At 46.4% G+C, this 21,541-nt stretch overlaps 1 protein-coding gene across 1 annotated transcript in view; it reads left to right on the forward strand.

Moving 5' to 3' along the window:
- Nucleotides 1–21,252, forward strand: part of TRPM8 (transient receptor potential cation channel subfamily M member 8) — an 87,768-nt gene extending 66,516 nt beyond the window's left edge. Inside the window, exons 21-24 of the mRNA XM_065880784.1 lie at nucleotides 6,550–6,740; nucleotides 15,626–15,725; nucleotides 16,797–16,830; nucleotides 21,202–21,252. Of these exons, the coding sequence (XP_065736856.1) occupies nucleotides 6,550–6,740; nucleotides 15,626–15,725; nucleotides 16,797–16,830; nucleotides 21,202–21,252 (376 nt within the window). The remainder of the gene's footprint in view (nucleotides 1–6,549; nucleotides 6,741–15,625; nucleotides 15,726–16,796; nucleotides 16,831–21,201) is intronic.
- Nucleotides 21,253–21,541: the final 289 nt, after the last annotated feature.

The raw sequence follows: 21,541 nt of genomic DNA on the forward strand, positions 1-21,541 counted from the left end.
TCAGGTTGAGGAAGTGAAAGTCGGGCAGCTCAGCATCTGTGGCCCTGGCCGCACTGCCGTCCGTCTTGCCTGTGTGCATTTGAGGCTCGAACTTGAGTCTCTTCCCTGCGAGGCCCGAGCCATTGGGCCACAGCCCACTGTTGCCTCATTCAGTGTGTAAGTGTGACCACTGGGGAACTTCCCTTCCCTTGGGGGATCCTTAGATTCATCTTGGGCTAAGGCAGAGGCCTTTTTTCTGTTAATACCGGTCTGAGCAGCTGGAGTAGCCCCCTTGCCATCCTTGAGCTAACTCGTCAGGACACTGTTTCTGATGGTTGTGATGGATATTCCGGGTTCACTCCAAGCCGACAGCTCCGGGCTGTGACCCCCGTCTGGCACCGCATCAGAATATTCATGTAAGAGCTTAACCATGCACGGTGGCAGCCTTTTGAACTGTAACATAAATGTACGCTTGGGAATTTTAAAGTAATATCGGGATGCTCTCTAGATGGTATTCAGCAGGGAAAATAAATGGGGGTAAACATCTGCGATGATTCCACATTAAAATTACCCATCACAGGCCCTGCGTGGCTTATCAGAGGCACGAAGTGATCTTGAGGTCAGTAGATGACTCGGGGTCGTCTTAACACGGAGCTGTTAATGCTTTCAGGCACCGTGTCCTGAAGATAAATTCACCCACGGCATTTCTGCTGGAAAGGACTCATCAGACATGCCCCGTCTAAGATAATTTCTAAGAATAAAATATTTTTGTAATCTTAGGAATAATATATGTTCATTATGAATATGTAGAAAAGTAGACAAAAGAAAATATCTCCTGGTACAGATTAAACGTTCCGGTGACTTCACCAGTCCCAGGCAGGCTACTGAAATGGGATGAAAAGAAGAAAAAGAGAGCAGATAATTGTAACAATAACAATAGCTAATATGGATACTTTTCTGTGCTAGGCACATCCAAGTGCTTTACATGTGTAGCCTCATTTAATTAGTCACCGTTTTTGTGTAGGTGTGGCTTTATAATCATTCATAAATGAGGAGCTGGAGGCAGAGAGAGGTTAAAGTCTCTGCTATCTGAGCGGGAGATGGGCACATAGACAGTAATATAAGATGATGTGAAAAGATACAGTACGATACGAGCGGCACGAGAAACCTATTCACAAAGGACTCTGGTGCAGAGTCGGGGTTATTAATTGTGACAGATCTTGGGGGTGGGCAGCAGCGAATGGAGGAGACATTTGCTCAGAGGACCCTGTGAGCATTGTTTGGAGAGGGAGAGAAGCAGAGGAGATAGAGCTGTTCTGGGGAGAACTAGAGACTGCGGATGGGGGAAGGTCGGCAGGGGCTGGGTTATGGAGTGTCCCTTACGCCGTGTTAAAGAATTTGGACTTTTCCCTGCAGGTGAAGGGAGATTTCATGGGTCTTTACACAGGCAGCGGCACAATCTTAGTTGTGTTACTTTGACAGAAACATGCTCAACAGTTAGTGTTTCACAACCAGTGCAGTGGAATTGCTGGCTGTCTCTTACTGTTAGCGTCGATGTTTTTTTGGTGCTGTAGAGCGCGAGGGGAGCCAGGATGTGCGGAACGTTTTAACACGCCCGCTGGGGCACTGAGTGGGTGCAAAAAGGCAGGGTCATCAGGGTTCACTGGCTACTGCTGCAGTGTCTGGGAAGGAATGGCAGGTGGAAAAATGTATGAAATCTGTGGAAAGCTTGGAAGAGGGGTTTCCCTGCTTGCAGTCTAGCTGGCAAGTTTCTCGTATTTCAGTTTCTTCTAAAATTCTGCCGTTGTTTCAGCATCTACTTTTCCTTTGTGAATTTTCTGCAGGCTTTTCATTCTGTTCTGTTAATCGGTCTTTCTATTTTGGTTTTTACTACCAAATGGCTTTAATTACTGATTTTTCAAAATCATTTTAACATCTGTTGTGCGAGTGCCCTTCATTATTCTTACTCAGAACTTCCCTGGCTTTTCTTATATTTTTAATCATGTGGAGGGCCTAAGGCTCATCTTCCGCAATCCTTTCTTCTTCCCTCTTCCAAAAAATTTCTTTAGTGAATTTTATTGTGATGATGTTAACTTTGTAGAGCCATTTAGGGGAAGCTGACGTCTTTAAAGCATGCCAGAAAAAATGGCATGATTCTCCATTTATTCAAATGCGTATCGTGTCCCAGTAAACTTTTATGGCTGTATCCACATGGATATGGCAGATTTTTTTGTTACATTTTCTTTTCTAGCTATTTGTGGTTGTGAGTGAGATATTTTTTCTATTATGTTTTTTCAATAACTACTTTTGGATATGCAGGAAGGCTATGAAGTATTGCTTACTTCTTTTGGAACAAGTCTCCTTACTGAATTCTTTTTTTTTTTTCCCCCTCTCTTTTCCTTTTATCATATCATGGAAGTTTCCTCCTGTTTCTTATTTATTAAGCTCCTTCCTTTTTCTTCTTCTTTATTTCTTCTAATCAGAAATGGATGCTGCATGTTGCCAGGAGACTTTCTAGAAACAGTTTAAATGGCATTTGTCTTTTCGACCAATGATGTATTATGAAAATGATGAATTATATAAATAACCTTAATATTGAGTCATCCATTTGTTCTTTGGTCAGACACATTGCTCTTTTAACGTACTGCCGAATTTCATCCACGTACAAGGCTATGTGAATCCTAAACATTTATCTCTTGGTAACATTTTCACCGTCAGTGGGTGTCTGAGAGTTTGTCTCTCCTGCTTCCTCTTCCTCTCGTGCTTATCTGAGGTGCTCAGCTGCTCTTAGGGGACAGAGCTCCCACCAGCTGGGCAGCTGAGGGCACTAGATATCACGGGAGATGTCACGTCAAAGGGGACCTTGCAGAATTCCTCTCAGGGAAGACACTAGATGGCCAGTGGTTGGCAGGGACAGTGAGAGCCATCAGAGCTGGGTGGGCGAGAGCCTGAACACGAGAGTTGGCCCATGTGCTGCCCTGGACATTTGGGTTTGCTGAGCGGGGTGGGGATGTAGTGGCCCCAGAGCTCAGCCTGTCTGCTATAGGAATGGAAAACCATGTCTCAAAAGCGTTAAAATTATTTGAGCAGAGCAGTTGGAAACCTTCCCTGGGGAACCCTCATGTCTTGTTGGCCGAGTCTGGACCTGACTCTAGAGAAAAAGAGCAATTTGGAAGGTTTGGGGTTGGATTTCGCCTCCAGGTCACATTTTGCTCATTCCTGCTGCTCTGTGGGGCAGGTGGACATAAGTAAAGAAACGTCAGCATGGCCAGCCCCGGAAATGTGTTACTTGTGCAAAGTGGCTTTTGGGTATTAATGTCCAGCAATCAATCAGTTCACCCACACCCGCCCTGGGATGCGGATAAGGGCTTTTACCGTTTGCCCAGGAAAGGAGCGCTGCTCACTGGATGCACGTGGACCCTGAGGTGCAGAGGAAGCAGAGGTTCCAGCAGGAGGCTCCTTGGAGCCTGCTGGGTTGTCCAGAGGAGCACATGGGGCAGTGAGGGGAGGCGGAGTTCTTCAAAAGGAAGAATGATACAGGGCTTCCCTGGTGGAGCAATGATTGAGAGTCCGCCTGCCGATGCAGGGGACGTGGGTTCGTGCCCCGGTCTGGGAGGATCCCACATGCCACGGAGCGGCTGGGCCCGTGAGCCATGGCCGCTGAGCCTGCACGTCCGGAGCCTGTGCTCTGCAATGGGAGAGACCACAACAGTGAGAGGCCCGCGTACTGCAAAACAAAACAAAACAAAACAAAAAAGAATGATACGAACACCAACCCCTGTTGTGGGCACTGGCCTAAGTGCATTCCAGACCAGGGCTGGGTGGCTTTTTCTGCAGGGGCCAGCCAGGGTCTTGGCTTTGGCCAGATGTGCAGAAAGAAGCAGTGCTCGGCGACCCCGCACCCATCCCTGCCTCTTTGCTCGTGGGCCCTACAGAACAGGTTGGGTGTTAGATTTGGCCCCTGGGTCACAGTTCCTTTTCTAGATGACCTGGAAGACTTCAGATGTTTTTCACTACTTCAGAGTAACCAGCTGAGCTAAAATGCGAATCTCTTCCCACTAGGACCCTTCTTGGCCACAGTTCCACTCGAAGCTCCCAAGGAAGGGAGGGAGAAGACACCTTCCCCAGCTCTAGGCATCTGAGTGTTCCTCACTTCAACAGGAGCTATTAATTCCTTCTGGATAAACCTCAGCACACAACATTCGATGCATTAAAATGGAGGCGATTTGGGTGTCTGTTGAGTTTTAGGGGGCAGTCAGTAGGATCCATTTTTGGCTAAATACGTAAGATTTTAAGATGCTCCTAGGGGCTCATTTGAATGGTGAGACTTGTTCTGGACCAAAGTATGTAGTAAAACGTGATTGCTGGCACGTTCTTTGCCTGGACTTCATTAACCTGGGCGTGCCTGCCGTCCTCTCTTACTGCAGTGACAGAAGCCTGCAGTGTCCTTTGCAGACACAGGATCAGCAGGGACTGGCGAGGACAGATAATGATGCTTGGTGTTCGTCTTGGAGCAACCTGACCTACCTTTGGAGGAAACAGCAGGCTCACTGCCAGCTTCAGTTTGCTGCAGTCTCACGCATCACGGTCCTGTCCGCTTTTCAGCCAGAAAATCTACCACGTAGAGTTGACGCTTGAATCAGTCAAGAGGCAGTTTTACATGCCTAGTAAAGGAGTTTACGTATAGTGGATACTCAACGAACATGAATTCCCTTTGCTTTAAAGACCACACCCAGTTGAAGAGGCACTTTCTGGGAAAGCCTGCCCTGCCCCGCCCCCAGGACCTGGTGTAGAGCTCAGAGGGGTCTGATTCCTCAGTAAACGCCAAGATAAGCAGAACCAAGCTTATAAGCAAAGCCACAAGCGTGATCTGTGTAGGCTAGTGTTTTGCTCACGTATACGATCCCCACTTGGCTGAAGATATTTAAGTCTTAGGTTGTCGTGCACTGAGGGGTAAGAGTGAGGTCTCACAACGGATGTGTCCCATTCCTCTGCCTGCAAGGTTTGGCCTCTGATGTTTTCACCCAGAATTTGGAGAATTTAATCTATCTGCAGTCAGGATTTGCTGTCAGGCAATTTTAAGGGGCTTGTTGCTGCTTCTTTGGCTTTTGGAGGAGTGATTTGGTGTTAACGATAAAAGTATCTCAGATGATTGAACTTCAACAAATGGTAAAATGCTTCACGGTTATCTTTTACTAAGTAGTCCAACCCGATCCTTTTGAAATGGAGCACGGCTCAAAACATTCACGCTCCACGTCGTGAGGTGGCATCACGTACTGACAGAGCAAATGGGCCCTGGGCTGGATTTCGGGGTCCACATTTTGGCTTCGTCACCTGCCAGTCGGGGGACTCAGACAATTTACCTACCCCTCTTGTGCCTCAGTTTCTTGATCTGTTAATCACAGATGATAATAGCACTTAACGTTCTACAGGGCGCTGTTTGCAGACTAAATCGGCTAATACAAGTAGACTGCGTGGAACGGTGTCTGGTATGTGACAAGTGTTAGCTACTTTGTAACAGATAAGTTAGTGGGATAGTCAGACGTTTTCCGGATAAATAGACGTTTTCCTAATTCTTTGTTACGGGATCTGTTTCTCCCCGTGAATTGTGGTTCACACAGTGAGATTGTGTCGTGAGTACAGGTTTGAGTTAGTGGGATAGTCAGACGTTGTCCGGATAAATACACGTTTTCCTAATTCTTTGCTACGGGATCTGTTTCTCCCCGTGAATTGTGGTTCACACAGTGAGATTGTGTCGTGAGTACAGGTTTGAGCCTCATTATTTTCACTCACATGTAAGCATTTGCCCAAAATATAAAAGTTAGTCATAAACATATTTTTTAACGGCAGCTGCATAGTATAATCACATTGATTGGCCATAACTTGTGATATATTTTCTTAGTGTTGAACATTTTGGTTGTTCAGTGCTGCTGGGTGGAAAGTGGGAGCGGCTATTACTCAGTGCTGTGGCAGACACCCATGTGTGCTATCCATTTCTGTATTTTCTTTTCTCAGTATCTCCTTATTCTTAGGTTAGATTTCCAAGAAGGAAAATCAGTGGGTCAAATGGATAAATATTTTTAAGGTCCCTGATAAATATTAACGAACTGCTCTCCCAGGTTGTTTATAATTAAGCTCCCACAGTGACGTTGGCAACTTACTCCTCCGAGAGTCGCCACGTTGGGCCTCTGGGTATCGAACACAATACCAGACTAACGGAAAAAGGGAACCCTTGAAAGGTCTTGAAACACGCCTCTACCGTGTGGGCGCTTGGCGGGTCCTTCAGCCATGCCCTGCCTGCCCCCTCGCAGGCAGGAATCATTTTAAAGTTCATTGAACAGTCTTTTGTGATTAAAAAAAAAAAACCAAAATGACAAAAGCCAGACCCAGTTTTGGCCCAGCATGAACGGAAGGGTGCCTGAGTTGCTCAGGTCCCGATACCACCATAGATTCTTCTCTCCTATGGCAGTGAGAGCTTGGTACCAATATCACCATATTCGGCAATGAAATGGCCAGGCCTATGGAAAGCTGAGGCTTGACCTTCTCTCCCCCCCCCCACCCCCCCGCCAGCTACACCGTGGGCACCGTCCAGGAGAACAACGACCAGGTCTGGAAGTTCCAGAGGTACTTCCTGGTGCAGGAATACTGCAACCGTCTCAACGTTCCCTTCCCGTTCGTGGTCTTCGCCTACTTCTACATGGTGGTCAAGAAATGCTTCCGTTGCTGCTGCAAAGAGAGGAGCGCAGAGTCTTCCGCCTGCTGTGAGTGGCTCATCTGTTGTGCTGGGGCCTAAAGGCAGGGATTCATTCTGGGGAAGCGTGTCTGGTCCACATCTCAACAGGAAGGGTTAGTCACAGTTATTTCAGCACTCACAGGTGTCTGTCTGTAAAGTTCAGGCATCGAGCCCCCCAGTGACTTACTCGAGAGAAAGAGTAGTTTGTTCTTTGAATTTACAGAGCACAATATTAATATTTTAGTAGACTTTACAATACCTGGAGCAGTTGTCTGTGCCCACAGGTATTTTTTTCCTGTTTTTTCTTTTCTTTTTTTAATGGTAGTGTTATCATAGCCGTTTTATTTTTTTTATTGAAGTATGGTTGATTTACAATGTTGTTTTAATTACTGCTAGACAGTAAAGTGATTCAGTGATACATATATATGCATTGAAAGAGTAGATTAAGAAAGCCTTCTATTCTAGATCTGCCAGGACAGCCTTATTCCAGGGGGCTCACTTGTGGAGGTACATAATAATGATGTAATTAGGATGTTGAGCCAGCAGGATTCATGGGGTGCGTCAAAAGCTCTCTGTTGCTTGTGTGACATTTATTCTCTGGGAGATCTTAGCTTTTTAAAATTTTTTTTTTTAACATCTTTATTGGGGTATAATTGCTTTACAATGGTGTGTTAGTTTCTGCTTTATAACAAAGTGAATCAGTTATACATATACATATGTTCCCATCTCTCTTCCCTCTTGCGTCTCCCTCCCTCCCACCCTCCCTGTCCCACCCCTCCAGGCGGTCACAAAGCACCAAGCCGATATCCCTGTGCCATGCGGCTGCTTCCCACTAGCTATCTACCTTATGTCTGTTAGTGTGTATATGTCCATGATTCTCTCTCACCCTGTCACAGCGTGAAGTAAGTCAGAAAGAGAAAGACAAATACCGTATGCTAACACATATATATGGAATTTAAGAAAAAAAAAATGTCATGAAGAACCTAGGGGTAAGACAGAAATAAAGACACAGACCTACGGGAGAACGGACTTGAGGATATGGGGAGGGGGAAGGGTGAGCTGTGACAGGGCGAGATCTTAGCTTTGATTCCAGCAGGGCTCATGACTTTCCTGCTTGTTCTTAGAGAACTAGAAAAGCTTATGATGACCTTATGGTAAAACAGTCTCAATTTAGAAGTTAGGACTTGCAGTCCAATAGATTAAGCAGCCCATTCATCGTCATTCAGAGGGGAGACTCCTCTTACCCTGAGGCCGCTCTCAGCCGATGGAGTTGTCGGGAAGGATGGGCTGCTGGCTTTTCTCTCTTTCTTATTCGCTTCCCTCCCACTCACTCACCAGCTGCTGTTCCTGACCTTCTCCGGGTTGGAGCACAGGGGGAAGGGAGGAGAAAGAGCAGAAATGCTGTTTAGCAACGGTGGCGCTGCCCTGGGCTGGCTCTGTGCTTCCTGGCCTGGTGCGTGCTTAAAACTGACCCTCTGCTGTGTGGGCGCTTGGCGGGTCCTTCAGCCATGCCCTGCCTGCCCCCTCGCACCAACCACAGCTCCCGGGACTTGGCGGTGCTCTCTCTGGGGGCCGCTGCCCCACAGGAGCCTCTGGTTTCCAGGGGTGCACTCTGCACAGACTCTCCCTGCTGGGGACTGTGGAGTTTGTTCTCCCTCTCACGTGGTCACCCAGCTCCTCAGCCCTGACAAACTCCAGGCAGACGGATCCCCACCTAGCCCCTCTCCTTGCCCCTGCCGTGGGGGCCGGAATCTCTGACCCCTGACCCTCAGTCACACCTGGGTCCCCATCGTTTTGGCTGCAGGGAGCACACATCTGGCTCTCTTCCCCACGAACCGAGGTGTACTTAACACCCCTTCCTGGAGCCACTGAGCCACACAGATCTCCCTCACCCACAAACTTGTTTCAACCAAATTCAGCACAAGGGAGGGAGAGGCCTATTTTCATTCATCTGGATGTCTGGATGCAAAGGAAAAGATGGAAAGGGCACCACTGGCTTGTACACTTCGTCTTCTAGCCTCAGACTTAAGCTGGGGACTCCATCTCCCTGTGGGTGGATAGGCGTGCAGCCATAGGACAGCGACGGGGCCCAGGCACTTTGGGGTCCACACAGTTCTTTTCATTTCTTTTAAAAATCAGAAGAAAAAGAACGAACTTTTAGGTGACAGAAAACCTATTGGTATATACTTGTCCTTATACCAACCCAGTCATATATCTTTTTCATATTTTCTTGATCCAGGAAGGGGCCCACAATGGCAAAAGTGCCAAGGGCCTAGGGTGGCTGACTTGTCCCGGTTTGCCCAGAACGTCCCTGTCTTAGCGCTGAGCGTCCCGCATTCTGTATGTCCACTTAGGGTGACCGACTCGTCTCAGTTTGCCGGGGACCATCCCTATTGTAAAACTACAAGTCCTGCATCTCAGGAACCTTGTCAGTTCAGGGGCTGCTGGTCACCCATCAGTGTCCCCGTGTGCTGACTAGGGAGGCAGAGTTAATGACGCAGGTTGGACCCAGCCCTGGTACCTGCGGGATTTCCATACCCAGTCCCATTCTTGAGAAAAACAAGTAGATCTGAGTCTCTAAGCAGATCTGTTGTGTCTTGTTGTGAAACAACCCTTTGAAATCTGGTTCCCGAAAACTACCACTGTTTATCTGCCCCTGACTCCATGGGTCAGTCCTGGGCTGGTCTCTGCCCGCTGTGGTGTCTGGCTGTTGGCAGGTAGGCCATGGGCTGGCGGGTCCCAGTGTCCATGTGTGCTCACATGTGTGGGGTTGGCTGGGCTGTCATCAGGGAGCCTCAGTCTCCTCCAGCTCAGGCTCCCACAGTTGGAGCCTAGACTCCCACAAAAAGCAGAAGCTGCATAGCCTCTGAGGCCCTGGGCTCAGAAAGTCAGATGACATCACTTCTGCCACGTTCTATTGGTCAAAGCAAGTCACAGGCCCACCCACCTCAAGGGAGGGCAGCCTACACACGGGGTGGGCAGAATCTGTGGCCCTGTTTTGCCGTTTATCACACCAGGCATCCCCTGAACAAGCTGGATGAGCTGCTCTCTGGAGAGTGCCCTCCCCCCACAAGCCCCCGCCCCCGCCCTGCCCCGCTCCCACGCTGGCCTATCGAGAGAAAGCAAGGTTCTCACCGCCCTCCCCACCCAGGCATCACAGCTGAGCTGAGTCCTTGCCACTGGGGGCGGTGTGCATGCGGGCTTCTCTCTCATTAACTCACCTGACATGTTAAACCTAGATCTGACACACTAGAAATGAAAACATGTCTCAGTCCAGAATTATCTTTGATGCCTCGAACAGTTTAGAATAAAAATTTCTCAGCTATAATGGCTATAACTGCATTCACCGTAGGGAAATGCTCGATACCTAGGCTGACCCTATGTACGTATACGGCCCTATTTGCTGTGCTTTTCCTGAGCCTCAAAAGTGTAGACAGCTGAGCGTGGACCTTTAAGAAACAGCTTCTTGATTGTTCTCAGTCCTTTGCTGCTTTTTCTTTGCCACTTTCTAAAATGATATAGTTTCATGAGCAATTGGAATATCTGCTCTGTTTTCCTTCCTTGAAACAACCTTTCCTGAGCACTTCCTTTCTGAGCACGATCTGTGAGAGATGCGGGTGGCATAGAAAAGTACCAGCTTGGTTCCAGAAAATGACCTTCAGCAATTGGGATAGAAGTGGGTGCCTCAGTGTTTATGAACTATCCAGTTAGTCTTATCACTTAGATTCTAGACAACCGCCAAGAACCAATGAAAACATTCTCATGAAATGTCTAAATAGAGTGATAAAAAAGGAAAATCACTGAGTTCTTATAAATTCCAAAAGCCAGAGCCTACCAACCTCATTTCCTGCCACCGTTGTCTTTGGAAGATTTTTGTAAAACCCACCCCACATGTTCTGCAGATCTGGGTTTAAAAACGGAGGGAGTGCGGGGATGGATGGATACGGTGCATGGGAAAGACAGGCACAGCGTGAAGAGGGGCCTTCCCTACCTGTGCACACGAACGAGAAATAACTGTAAAAGTATTACGGGAGGCGTTCATTTCTTTACACACATTTCCTCTCAGTTCTGTGCAAGCGGCCTGGGGATCATTAATTCAACAAATATGCATCAGGCGCCCACCATGCGGCGGCCAGGCACTGTGGGAATGGTGCTAGCAGCTAACCTTGCCCTCAGACAGGGCTCATAATCTCAGGAGAAGAAAGAAAACGAGAAAGCCTTAATAGAGAAGTGCAGGAAACATGAGTTTAGAGAATGTGCAGGGTGCCGTGATAGCCACATCGTGGACATTTACACCCCAGACTAGAGTGAGTCAGGGGAGACTTCCTGGAGGAAGGGGATATTGAAACTGAGACCTAGAGGATGAGTTGGAATTAGCCAGGCAAAGGCGTAGATGCTGGGAGGGGCCCAGAGAGTGAGGAGAGGTCAGAGAGAGAAGTTACAGAGGTCAGAGGACAGGTGGGATGGGTCCAGGGAGCCAAGGGTTGCAGGGAGACTAATGAAAGACCCTGGTCCGTGTCCCACAGCCAGATTCTAGCCCCACACAGTCTCCTGCCTCCCATCCTCTGCCTGCTGTGTCACGGTGTACATCCTGAGTCCCAGGGGAAGGAGAAAATGCAGACAGAAGACACGATAGTGCAAGAAATGGTCACATAAATCGTGACACACCCTCTTGCGGATTGAACTTATTTCCCTCAAGATGGAAGTGAACAAAGAAACTCCCAGGGCCAAGCAGCAGACACCCTCAGCTCACTGTGTGAAATGATGCTTCTCAGATCCTGACGTTCGTTCTCCTGACTTGGGGAAGAGCAGTCAGTTTAGGGTTCGGAGAGTGGGGCAGGATCTTGAGATGTGTCCCCTGAATGGATCACTATGGGTAAAAAGAGAAGTCTCCGTTAAATAGCAAAAAACTGGGTGTTGGGGGCAATTTGGGGAAGGGAGAATCTAAGGGAGAATCCAGTACAAACAATGAAAGGAACGCCATTAGGCTGGTCTTGTCTCTCCAGTTTACTGAATTTTGTCCGGATGCGTTAGAGCTTGTCTGCTTTGTCTGTGTCTTGTTCCTGCTGTTTACTGTGCTGTGTCTCCCTGGGGCTGCTGGCTGTGCGTTTATGTGTTGCCCTCTGGTCTTTTCTTTATTGCACCTGGTAAAATGGTCAATGACTACCATCATGGGATTCACGTTCTGTATTGGGCCAATCATTCCTGTCCCTTTAGTGTATCCCCAATATTTTGATGATTCAGAAAGTAAAAAATACGAACTTTACTAACCTAGACATGATAATTGGCGGTAATTAAGAAAAATTGAACTTGCCAAGAACCATCATTTTTTGTGGGATTCCTTAACTACACAGAAAAATGGAGGAAAGATACTCAGGAATATGACCTTAAATATTAGTCATAACTTACTTCTGTGTTGTCCCTGGAGCCATGATCTCCTAAAGTCTGGCTTTCAGAATGTAAATGTACCAACGACCCCCATCTCGTGTCACAGTTTAAAGAATCCTCATCGTCGACTCTTTGAACAGCATTATTTCAAGACGTTAAATGGCACTCTGGGGAATGTCATTAGCTATCACACATATGTAAATGCCTTTCCTAATGAAGAAAGGTGTTTTGACAATTTGGATAAGTTGCTGTCTTTCCCCTCATCATTTTGCCATGGAGGACAAAGTGAGTCATTTCTAACGAAAAGAATGAAAAGTCTTTATATCTGGGATGGGAACTGAAAGTTGAGACCTGGAATTTGTACTGAAAGACCACACCCAAAGATCAGAGGTGCGTAAAGAAGTGTCTCAGAACTATGTCTGAGTCCATTTTGAAGCCATGTCATGGATGAGTGTCTACAGAACCTGAGGGAGAGCTCAGGGGACCAATCCATGCCACAGATTTGGAGGCAAATGCAAAGTAGATTTAGGAAATGTATTGCTGACTAGAGGCTCCGGCAAAAAGTTTCATACTTCTTCCTGAATCGTTCCAGAGAACAAAAACAAACGATGGATGAAAGTTGTGGGGAGGAAGATTTGATGCAATATAAAGGCAAAGCACTGTCTAACAATTAGTGCTATCTGGAAATGACGTGATACCCTGTGAGGTAGTGAATTCCCTATCACTAGTGGGATTCCAGTTGGGGGCGGGTAGGTAGAGGGGCCGTATGGGATGCAGGTCCACTCTCCAAATTTACATTGTGTTCAGCCCAGGATCCATGGAACCAGGAAACTCGGTGTTATAGGTAAGGACGAATCAGTCCTCCAGATTCAGGATGGGTTGAGAAGGCAGAACGAAATGCATTACATTCCCCCCAAACTTATTTAACGATTAAGTACAAGAAGGAACATAAAAATGAAAACAGATCCCCCAACCTGGCCAGCAAGTGGACAAGAGCTAGAGAAAGCAAACGGGTCAGAAATGAGCTGTTTTAATCTGCACCCGTGTCCCTGATAGGCCCCTGGGAAAGTGATGCTCTCACAACAGTCGGAGAAACAGACAGTGAGCCATGGATGTTCTCTTCTAACTGCTCTTAGTCTCAGGAAGGAACAAAGAAATAGGGAGAATGGGAGACCACAGGACAGGATCGCTTAGACTTCTGGGGGCACCTGGTCACCGCCTGCTCATTTGTTTCTCCTTAGGGATGCCTAATTCCGGAACCACAACAGCCTGTGGTTGTCGAATCACCTCATGGTGATTCATTTCCTGCCTTTACTTTGCATTTGCCTCCAGTGATAGGACAATCCTGGGGTTTAAGCTTAAAATTGCTCTTCTTTAGAGGAAAATGCAAGATTTTTTCAAATAACTTTCAGAAAAGGTAGAATCCAAACTTCCATTTTTGGTACTTTCTTGGTGACATCTTCAAGTAATGGTAAAAAATATGCTACCCAGTCATTGCATTTTTATAAAATGTGCTGTTTTTCATGATTGAAGAAGTAATCCAAGCTCATTTATAAAATGTTCGAAAAACACAGAAAAGCACAGTTAAGGAAGAGCAAAGAGCAGATGTAACCCACCATCCAGAGATAAATATTGATAACGTATTGGTATTCATTCTATTATTCTTGTGTGGGTGTATGTTAATTTGATTGCTCTGTGAATACACATTCAAAATCTAATTTGTTCATTTGACTAATAATCTCCCAGAGAACGCCTCCCATAGCCATAAATATACATCTTTATAGCAATTTTTAACTGTGGAATATTCCAGCCTATGGGTATACCATACTCAATTTAACCAACCCCTGGTTAAACACGTAGATTGTTTCTCCTCTTTTGTTACTATATAACACTATGAGAAACAGTTTTATGTATTCATTTTTGAGCATATCAGTGATATTTTCCTTTGAGTTCTTTCTAGAAGAGAAATTTCTAGATACAGTGTATGTACTTTTGATATGTCTGCCCCCCTTCCCATCCCTCATTCCCTGAGGCTGTAACAATTTACAGATTTTCCCATTATGTGGGAAACCTGTTTGTTTACATCTTCTCCAACAGAGAGTACAGTCATTATTTTAGCCTCTGCTAATTTTCCAGTTTGGTTGTGACAATGCTATGTCATCGTTTCAATCAGCATTTCCTTGACGGGGAGAGAGGCTGGACATTTGGTCGTTGGTCATTCTTCCTTTTTAGCCACCTGAGTTCAGGAGCACCTATCCTTTCCATTGATTATTAAGTACTCCTGTCGGGCTTCTACGTACATTTAGTTTGAGGAAAAGACATTGGAGATGACTTTGCTAGGAAGAATCCACTTGAAAGAAATTCCGTTAGGAATTATTTTCTAAAGTGAATAACCACCATTTAAAAAGAAATCTTTATTTGCTATATAGGAGTTGCTTCAATCCTGACACTTTCGTATGTCTTTGACTCCCAATGAATTCTTTTTATATCTAGGAAGATCTTAAAACAGTTCCTAAGCTCTAACATGTAGATGAACACATTGAAAAGTAAACACGAGATACATTTATTCCAAGTGGACGCTTGCATGAACATATGTGCTTTTCTTTCCCCGTGGATTCATGTGGAGGAGTGCTGTCCATTGCACTAGTACCTGAAACACAGGTGACAGGTTGATTTGTTCCTTTGTTTGCTTGCCATCTGAAAGGTTAAGACACTGTAAAAAAAAAAAAAAAAAAAAAAAAATTGAACTAAAAATCTTTCTGGAACATTCCCCAGGCTAATTATCCTTGAGGTCTACACCCAGACTGCCTATTTCAAGAGGGTAGGGATGAGGTCCAGGGATGATTTTCCTCCAACTTTTCCTCCAAACTTTCTACCCCCATGTTAGGTTGAGAATAGACAATCCATCAGTAATTATCCGCCTGAATGATCAGAGTAGTATTTTTTTTTTTTTTTTTTTTTGCGGTACGCGGGCCTCTCACTGCTGTGGCCTTTCCCGTTGCGGACCACAGGCTCCGGACGCGCAGGCTCAGCGGCCATGGCTCAGGGGCCCAGCCGCTCCGCGGCATGTGGGATCTTCCCGGACCGGGGCGCGAACCCGTGTGCCCTGCGTCGGCAGGCGGACTCCCAACCACTGCGCCACCAGGGAAGCCCCCACAGTAGTATTTTGATGTCATCAAAAAGGAACAGGAACACATAAGAAATGTGAGAACGAAATTCACTAGGGAAATGATTTTGTTGAGTCACAAGGCACACAGGCCGGCTGTGGATGGATCTCTAGTTGCAATGACGATTGCGTTCCTATGTCATGCAAGCTCCCATTCTTCACTGTTACCAGGACCTTCGTTGACATTCCATGGGTCTGCTGCTCTCACTAGTAAGTAGCATCAGTCATATCAGCCTGTGCAGGACAAATCTAACTCTCTTGGTTCCAGAGCGTGGCAAAATGCCCAGCAGGCATCGATGTAGGAGGGAAAGGGGGCAGATGAAACAATTTGAATGTTTTTCTTTGTCTCATTATTCAAGGTTTCAAGAATGAAGACAACATGACTCTGGCATGGGAGGGTGTCATGAAAGAAAATTACCTTGTCAAGATCAACACAAAAGCCAACGACACATCAGAGGAGTATGTCAGTCATCTATTCCTGCTTTGCGAGCCTCCCCTTGTGTACAGAAGCTGGCAGAACACAGGCAGCTTCTTTGAGCAAACTCTGTAAAGAGAATTTGCGGCAGAGAGGAATGGCACCAAAAGGATATGGTTCAGGCGACTGAAGGTGACACACGCAAAAGGGTGTGTCAGCCTTTCAGGAAGGGCAAAAACCACCCACCTGCCATCTGATTGTCCTGATTGAAGGGCAGGGCTGTGGGACCAGGTGACAAGGGCATGGGTCCCTATGCCACTGCTGCAGAGGTGGATTCTAGGAAGACCCAAGGATTGCGGGGAACAGAAGTTACCTTGCAGGGTCTGCACATGTATCCCTGTGAGGAAGAAGCAAGCGATTAGAAGATGGCCAAACCCTTTGGTTGATCTCTTACAGACAGTTGTCCCTGAGAAGTTCTGAGCGCCCTTTATGAGTCGCATGGAGTTGTTGTAAACATCCCATAGAACTAGCTAAGTCACTGTCTCCCTAGATGGTCCATGAGGAATGTGGGATGCAGGGCATCCCAGAGCGTGCCCTTCGTATTTAAAGTGGGATAACAGGGTTAATGGTCAGAAGTCACTCTTACAGAGAGCTCCAAACACACCTCAGAATTCAGTCTAACAAAGGAAGCGTAAACATAAGAACAACTAATCCCTTTGTTAGGTTCAACACAGCTATTGGGAGCAGGGGATGTGAGGCATGCTTTTTCTCTTTGAGTAACAAAGCAGATGCCCTCCATTCTCCTCCATCCCTAGACGCGGAGATCTTAGTTTTGGAAGGAAGAGACGGACCTTACAGGTCATCTTCCACCCCCCCATCAACAAAAGTAGCATCTATTTGCTGTCCTTCCATCTGGGGTGAGAGTGGAATTCTGCTTCGCTTGGGTATTAGGAAGAAAGTAAAAGTGGTAAAAGCAGGTGACGTTGATTTAGTTGAAGATGAAAATGAGCTGTATTTTATTCTTTAAAAGACTGCGAAATGGAGCCTAATAACCTGTTTTGTTTCTCTCTCTCTCTCTCTGTTCTCGCTCTCTCTTTTTTTTAACTTCCTTGAAGAATGAGGCATCGTTTTAGACAGCTGGATACAAAGGTATAGTTCTGTTTATAGTTTGGGAATTATTTTTTTAAATCTCCATTATCTTTGAGCTTTCAGCTAGAGGCCAGTGACAAAAATAGATGAAGTTAATTGTTTAAAAAAAATGGATGTGACCCTGTTCTATACTCAGCTTTCTTTATTCACTGCACGAAGTCGGGGTGCTGGAATGGAATTGCTTCTCCGATGCTCCCAGCCCGCACGGGAATAGTCCTGCAGTCCCATTTCCACGACTGTCTCTGTCTACCCCAGGACCCCTTCTTTTTCTGTCAGGTGTAAGATGCTTGCAGGGAGTACCAGAAAGGCTCAGAAAAGCAGGTTGGGGGCCTAGAGACCCTATGCCAGTCTTTGCTGCCACTCTAATTTGTCATCCACTTCATTTGAATTACGACTGCAAGAATACGCACGTGAATTAGACGTAGAGAGAGTATGCCCACCTCCACCCTGAGCTGGGTAGCTGGAAATTATGATTTGGTTCAGCAGAAATGACAATCGATTCATAAATGTCGGCTCCCTGTTAGGCTCTGAGGAGGAGGTGATATCCATGGCATTTTGGGGATGGAGTCCTGGGTGACAGAGTCACATACCCTCCCCAGGGCTGTGCGGTTCCACGGCTTGACGATACCCCATCAGGGGTGGCAGGGTCTCCAGCACCCGATTCCCTGCCTATAGTAGGGCCTCAAGGAACATTGAATAAATGAACAAAAGGTGCTCTTCTCAGAGCTCTAAGATGATCATTTATTTGGTTCATAATTTCTCGTGTATGTATTTACGTGTTAGTTACCAGCAGCATTTAAAAGATCTGAGGCCGTGTTGCCATGGGCCTCCCTTCCTGAACTCTGGCCTCGTGCAGGACGGTGGACTGCAGCCTGGTACCTTCCTACTTACCGCCCACCCCGCCCCTGCCTTCCCTCTTCTCTTCCTTCCTCCCCTTCCCTCCCCTGGAGCTGCTTGCTCCATATATAGGACTCAACCACTCAGGGTGACAGTACATTCTGTGCGGACAGTCGAATGTTTCCATCACAGTTTGCTTTAGTTCCCTAGTGCTGTGCAACAAACAACCCCACATTTTAAAATTTATTTTATTATTATTATTTTCTTTGCGGTACGCGGGCCTCTCACTGTTGTGGCCTCTCCCGTTGCGGAGCACAGGCTCCGGACGCGCAGGCTCAGCGGCCATGGCTCACGGGCCCAGCCGCTCCGCGGCATGTGGGATCTTCCCGGACCGGGGCATGAACCCGTGTCCCCTGCATCGGCAGGCGCACTCTCAACCACTGCGCCACCAGGGAGGCCCCTACAACCCCACATTTTAGTGGCTTCAAACAACCATTTTATTTCACTCTTGCTTTTCTGGGTCAGGGGTTTGGGAAGGGCTCAGACGGGCAGTTCTTCTGCTTCAGGTGGTCTCAGCTGGGTTTACGGGGCTGGATTCAGCTGGCGGTGAGGCCAGGATCTGGCACCTCAGTGGTCCTCCTCATGGCCTCTCTCTTCCACGTGATCTCTGATCCATGAGGATTGGGGGTCTCGGGGCAGTTCCCCTTTTTCCATAGGGACTGGCTTCCAAGCGTGAAGAAGCAGAAGCCACCAGTGCTTCTAAAGGCGAGACCTGGACCTGGCATGACAGCTCGTCCACCAGCATCTATTGATTAAAGCAGCCCCAGGCTGGCTGGGATCCAGGTGGGGGAGCAGTAGACTCTCCTTGTTCACGTTCCACCTCTAGATGTGGGAGTGACACATGGACAGGGAGAAACGTGGCAGCCATCTTTGGAGACACGCCATCACGCAGGAGTATATCTTGTTACGGCTGCTCTCCTGATGTACTGATTTTTAATTGAGGGGCTGGGAAGACTCCTGTGTTCTTAGAGTTGAGTATCTGGACATAAACAATCATGCCAGGATGTATATCATGATTATAATCAGTGAAGAGGGGAAGGAAAAATGCTGGATATTTTTAAAAATTTAAAAAATGCTAGAACGCATGAAAGGAAGCATAGGGGATAGTATTCTAACACTGAGTATGTATATTAGATGACTATAATATGTACTATAGAATATATATAAAGCCTTATAGGATTATTCACTTTCTCTACATCATATATTTATATTTAAATATATTGTCTGCTGCATCGGTACCTAAGCTACACAGCTCGTAACACTTATTGAGCACCTGCCATATGCCAGGCATTGGGCTAAGTGCTGTCAAAGCAGACGTGGGCCCCAAATTTCATGAATGGACCCCTTGTTAAGTGGTTTGGGTGTAGGAGCATTTTCCAGCTGAATTATGTAGGATTCAATAGCGGTAACCCTTTTCTTAGCCATATCAGGCATATGGTCCAGACTGCCCATGTCTGCATTACCGGGGAGCAAGGTCGGCAGCTGGGAAGGCCCTAAGTCCAGAGATGCATGGAATGTTCTGGGCAGTTGGAGAGAGATGGCGTGGACCAGGGGAACACCGAGTAGGAAGGAAGGGGGAGGCTGGGTCGTCCTCGGCAGGAACTTGCTGGCCTCTTTAGGGTTGGATTTTATTCCTGTGCAGGGCAAGCCTCTGAGGACACACCTGGGAACACTCCTTTCAAAGATCCCTCTGAGCGGTCAGAGTGGCCACATAAGAGGGGCTTAACAGTTTGGTTTGGGGAATAGAGGTGCCAGGGACTTGTCTAAGTGTGTGTGTAGAGAAAACAGTCTATTTTTGTTGTGTTGAGTTGTTTTACTTGTGGGTTCACTTAAGGTGGCTTTGAAAGGAGCCGATGGAAAGTACACTTGGGGCTGGGCTCAAGCTTCTGCAAGACTTGCCACTGCCCCTGCTCTGGGGCACGCAGGACATAGGCAGGATGGCAGCAAGGGGATGGGGCAGAGCAGGGCCTGGGTCGGAGGTCAGCCAGAGATCCAGGAACTGGGGCAGCTGAACTGACTCCCAGGGGCCAGGGAGGCCTCCCAGCCAGTGCGTGTCTGGGTGCGGCAGGGCGACCCTCTGGTGGGGACAGTGGACCTGAGCATGACGGTTGTGGGCGTGGTGCCGAGGGGGTCACAGATGACTGGAGTCCCAGTTGGGGGCTGTCCACACACACGTGTGAGCCAGGGCTCTGTGGGGTCCTCAGAGGAGTGCCTGTGGGTCCGGCCCCCTCCGCATCTCCCTGTCTGTGGAGCTCCACCCCTTTGTTGGTTCCTGCAAGAAGTCCACCTACACCATGCCTTTTGTAGGTTTTAGTTGAATTTGGGCAGATCCCAGGGAAACCTCAAACCACACAACACTGAGACATGGGCCACCACCCACAGGATTTCACTGCCTCTCTCCCTGCTTCTCTCCTGCTCCCCTGCCCTCTCTCCCCTTTTTATCCCCTCCCCCTTCCTCTACCCCTTCTCTTCTGAACAACAAAAAGTCTCTCCTTTCTATCCAAGGAGAATTTTAGGGTTGGCCACTTGTTTCTGGAGCAAGCTCTCGGTGTCTTAAATCCTACTAAACATCACACTAAAGTCCTTTTACTGTCAACCAATACAGAAATCTCTCCAAAGCCCCTCCAGTGAAAAAAAATTTCTCCGTCTCATTCTTACACGAGAAAACAAAGTTATTCACATTGACCTTAAGTCTGTAAGTGGGAATCTTACTATGCCTTCTTTATTTTAGGCAGCCATTAGCCCTTATGGTTTCTTTTTGTCCTTTTTAAAGAAAGAGTTAAATGAAGAGGTCAATACTGGAAATAAGCCTCAGTTAAACAGAAAGTTTTCCTTGAGTGAGTGATATAGCAAGTTGGAGACCAACTGTACAGAGACTGCGCTATGTCTACAGCTCTTATTAAGTGTAAAAATATAGCTTGTAATTTAAAGTGATCTGCATGTATCTTGTGTAAAAACCTGTGAAATATGCATGTATTGAAAATAATTTTATCATGCTTTCTACTTAAATTGTTTCGCTACTTATACTGTTTTTGTGTGTGGGGGGGAGAAACTTCATTGGCAAAAGCTTGATTAGTATTGTATCATATTATTTTCATTATATTACACTTTTATCAAAGCAAAACTTTATTGGTACCTTATAACTTTATTAGTTACATATAACATTTTTATTTCTATATATTACTTCTCTGTTGTAATCTATCCTTTCTATGTAGGAATCACTGGTGATTTTTATTTGAGTAAAGCTAATCCTAATTGGTGCTAATGATTATTTGCTTGTGATATGATTTCAGAAAGTTAGTAATGGACAGAGTCTGAAATATCGCCTGGAGTCTGCCGTACTCCAGGCGCGAACCATACTTCCTATTTTATATATAGTACATCTATTTCATAGAAAAGCCATAGAGTCATAATTTAAAATTTAAAGTTGGGAAATTGATCTTAAGACCAGTTTTATTTTTTTCCCCTTTCAAGCTTAATGATCTCAAGGGTCTTCTGAAAGAGATTGCTAATAAAATCAAATAAAATTGCATGGACTCTAATGGAGAAAAATCTCATTCTAGCAAGGTAAGTAATTTTAATGGCTTTTTTCTTTTGCTCTGAAAATTTACGTACTTTAAGACTAATTCAAAAATCATGATATTTTCTCAGTTACTTTCACATATGATCAGATTTGAAAATAAGGCATGGTGTAAAAACTTCGAACAGTATAGGTATATGGAAAAGAACAGGTAGAAGCCGCCCTCACATTACTTTCCCTGTCTGCTCCCCGGCCTGAGGTTAACACTGCTGGCAGTAGGTTACAGTATCCTTT

The sequence above is a fragment of the Phocoena phocoena genome, chromosome 7 (genome assembly GCF_963924675.1).
Source record: "Phocoena phocoena chromosome 7, mPhoPho1.1, whole genome shotgun sequence".
Taxonomy (NCBI): domain Eukaryota; kingdom Metazoa; phylum Chordata; class Mammalia; order Artiodactyla; family Phocoenidae; genus Phocoena; species Phocoena phocoena.